The sequence below is a fragment of the Brassica napus genome, chromosome C1 (assembly GCF_020379485.1).
Source record: "Brassica napus cultivar Da-Ae chromosome C1, Da-Ae, whole genome shotgun sequence".
Lineage (NCBI taxonomy): Eukaryota > Viridiplantae > Streptophyta > Magnoliopsida > Brassicales > Brassicaceae > Brassica > Brassica napus.
Window position 1 is genome coordinate 903,636 of NC_063444.1, and position 3,803 is coordinate 907,438.

General features: G+C 40.6%; 1 protein-coding gene across 1 annotated transcript; it reads right to left on the reverse strand.

The window, feature by feature from the left end:
• Positions 1–1,353: 1,353 nt before the first annotated feature.
• LOC106426783 (cytochrome P450 81F1) lies at positions 1,354–3,336 on the reverse strand. Its single transcript, XM_013867516.3, has 2 exons — positions 2,369–3,336; positions 1,354–2,105 (listed from the first exon to the last, which is right to left on the reverse strand). The coding sequence occupies exons 1-2, from the start codon at positions 3,248–3,250 to the stop codon at positions 1,491–1,493; spliced, it is 1,497 nt and encodes a 498-aa protein (XP_013722970.2). The 5' UTR covers positions 3,251–3,336; the 3' UTR covers positions 1,354–1,490.
• Between the last annotated feature and the right edge of the window lie 467 nt (positions 3,337–3,803).

Genomic DNA, 3,803 nt, shown 5'->3' on the forward strand with positions numbered 1-3,803 from the left:
TGAACAAATCTTTGTTCATGGGTATTGTGCATCGTCTCTCTACAGAAATACTGTATTTTCGACTAACAGAAGATGCAACCGGACGGACAAGTCTCTCACCTCTGCAAAAATGTACTGCAGCTATTCGCCAATTGGCATACGGTGGTGCGGCCGATCAGCAAGACGAATATATCCGTCTTGCTGAAACAACGGCTAGAAAATGTTTGCACAATTTTACCGCCGGAATTATCACCTTGTTTGGCGATGAATACCTACGACATCCCACACCGGAGGATCTGGAAAGACTACTACATACTGGAGATGACCGTGGATTCCCGTGAATGATTGGAAGCATCGACTGTATGCATTGGGAGTGGAAGAATTGTCCCACCGCTTGGAAAGGAATGTATTCACGGGGAACCGGAAAACCAACAATTGTGTTGGAGGCTGTTGCTTCAAAAGACCTTTGGATTTGGCACGCTTTTTTTGGAGCTCCAGGTACTCTGAACGATCTTAATACTCTTGATCGATCACCTGTTTTTGATGACATTATTAACGGGGTCGCCCCACAAGTTAACTACTATGTCAACGGAACGGAGTACCATCTCGCATATTACCTAACAGATGGTATATATCCGAAAGGGGCGACTTTTATTCAGTCAATCCGACTACCACAAACCGAAAAGCAGTCATCGTTTGCTACATACCAAGAATCAGTTCGAAAAGATGTTGAGCGTGCCTTCGGAGTCCTAAGATTTGCAGTTGTCAAAAATCCATCTAAGTTATGGGACAAAGAAAAAATAGGAAATATTATGAAGGCATGTATCATACTCCATAATATGATTGTTGAAGATGAACAAGATTCAGACACTATTGAGGAATTTCAAGATGAGGAGTTTACGTTTACCGTAAAAAGGCCTACAAAGGCCGGGAATGCAATTGGTCGTCGGAAAGAAGTTCGGGATTCACATACCCATCAACAATTAAAAAAGGATTTGATTGAACATATATGGGATAAATTCGGACATTTTCAAAATAATAATATATAATATTTTAATTTCTTTTAAATGAATAAAATGTGTGTTTGCTTTTAGGTAAGTCTTTTCTTTAATAAATGGAATGTAATAAAATGTTTCTAATTTTCTATTAAATAAATAAATTTGTTTTTCTTATTAGTTATCCAATTTTTAACTATTTATATGATTTTTCTTATATTTTATAATTCTGCTTATTTAAAATAAAATAATTAACCTAAGGACCAGCCTAAAGTCCTACCAATAATCACAAATTTCATAAAAGTCCCACAAGAAAGTCCTAACCTACAAATATTAATAAAAATTTCTTAGGACTTGCATAAATGTCCCAGGGATGTGGTTGCTCTATCAAAGATGCGACTGATAATAACATTACAACATAGTTTCGTCATTTTGTGCAAACATTATAATTATTGAAAATAATAAAGTACGTATAACAAGTCTGCTTTTGTCCTCCACATTAAGACACTTCTCCAACTAAACTAGAAGCTTAGCCATAATGGGTCTAGGCCTACACATGGCCCGTAGAGGATCAAGCTTGTGCATACCCAACCCAGTACTCTCCGACATATCAATCTCTTCACCTTTCACATTCTCCCAATCAAAACACTGAATCAACGATCCTAGCGCCAACGTCACTATCCTCCTCCCTAGTCCAGCACCGGGACATACTCTTCGGCCGTTTCCAAACGGCATCAGCTTATAAGCGCATAACTCGCTGCCGCATCCTTTAAACCTATCCGGGTTAAACCTCTCTGGATCATCCCAAAGCTCAGGATCTCTATGTATAGCCCAAGCGTTAACAATCACTATCGTGTCACGCGGTATGTCGTAACCACCGATCTTCATGTCCTCCGTCGGCGTGCGAGGGACTAGCAGCGGTGCCACTGGAAACAATCGAAATGTCTCGGAGACCACGTCTTGGAGGTAAGGAAGTACGGCGATGTCTGGCTCGTCGATAAGACGGTCCTCTCCGATCTTCTCATCTATCTCCGATCTTGCCTTCTCCAACACGTCAGGGTGTCTCAGCAAATTCGTCATCGCCCACTCTAGGGTTATGGCGGAGGTCTCGGTTCCCGCGAGCATCATGGCCTACGTAATGTTAAAACCACGTGAATAATTATGATTATAAGTTATTTGTTTTGTATGCAAGAGCATCTTTATCCAAGTATACTGGATTTGTCGTAATTTTTAAAAAATCACAATTCAATACTAATATTTATACACATATGTATATTAAGAAATTTGTAAGAGAACCGCCGTTGGGGTGCTCTAATATATTCTATAATTTCCGTAAGTTTTCATCATTATAATTTAGAATTTTGTTTTAATCATCATTAAATAGAGATTAATACCATCATTAGCCCTTTGATAGTGACGTCACTGTAGTAGTCTGGTTCTTGTTCTTGCAAAGACAGCAAGTGAGTGACCATTGTGTTACCATCTTTGTCTCTCCGACAATCATCGAGCAAACGCTGAAGAATCTCATCCATGGATTTTCCGAGAGTTTTGACTTCCTCCTCGAACTTGTTTCCGAACAGTTTCAGCACCGGCAAGTAATCCGCCGTGTGATTCGCGCCGCTGTACACGGCGATGTCGTAAACGAGCTTCTTGAACAGTTCCGCTTCTTCCTTGTTGTTCACGTCATCGCCATAATATCTCTTCCCTGTGACCATTCTTACGATGTTGTTGAACGTTAGGTCCGAGAAAAGCGGTTCCAGCTCGACGTGGGTGAAACGGCTCCCGGCGTCGGAGTGAGTTGTGTCACGTGAGAGGCGCATGAGCATGATGCGGATTTCGTCTTTACGGATGTGGAGGAAGTTGGTGAGACGGTTGGAGGAGAGGATCTCGAGGGCGCATATGCGGCGGAGGTTACGCCAGTGGTCACCGTATGGAACGGTTCCGACGGTTGTGTAGTTGTAGGCGACGTATTTGGCCGTCAGTTGGAAAGGCCGGCTCGAAAGATTGATGTCGTTTTGGCCGGTGAAGGCTTCTTGGACGAGTGAAGAGGAAGTTATGACCACCACGCGGCGGGAGCCGAAACGGAGGGAGAATATTGGGCCATATTTGTTAGCAAAGCTCTGGAGGAGACGGTGGATCGGCGGTTTCATGAGGTGGAGATGGCCGACGATGGGACGTGACGGTGGTCCCGGTGGGAGATTAAAACGGTGCGTTTCGGAGTAGATGAATTTGTAAGCCACGAGGACTAGGAGAGGGATGAGGATGAAGTATAACATTTTTGTTCTTCTTCCTTCGTAGTATTTGTTTCTCTACTAGTGTAGGATTATAGCGTATGGTTTGTTTAGTTTGTAACATGTCACATTTATAGAGAAATTTTACTCAAACCAATGTCTTAATTTAGTTTCAAGCTTTCTATGTTGTCAATATCACAAGACTCATAGCAATTACGTGCCGGCGATGACTAGTGGAGTGAATAATTGAGTTAGAATATATAAACGGTGCAATTGTATTTTGAAGTTATAGATTTCTTTCTAATATGAAAAAGGTTATCTTCTGCATTTCAAGTTCTCAAAACTCCAACATTCAGCTAATCTAAAAGCTTAAATTTCTTTTTCTAGGATCAGGAACCATTTTTAAACCTTTACGTAGAAATTCGAACTCAAACATATTGGAACTGACTATTGTAATAACCATTTTCAAGATATGTTTAGAGAATAATCATCGCGCGCTTGGATACTAAAAAGATAATCCAAGTGTATTAATTATTAATTTAACTAGTATTAAATTTTAAAACAAACTAAATTCTTAAACTAATAGAGTTTCACTTAT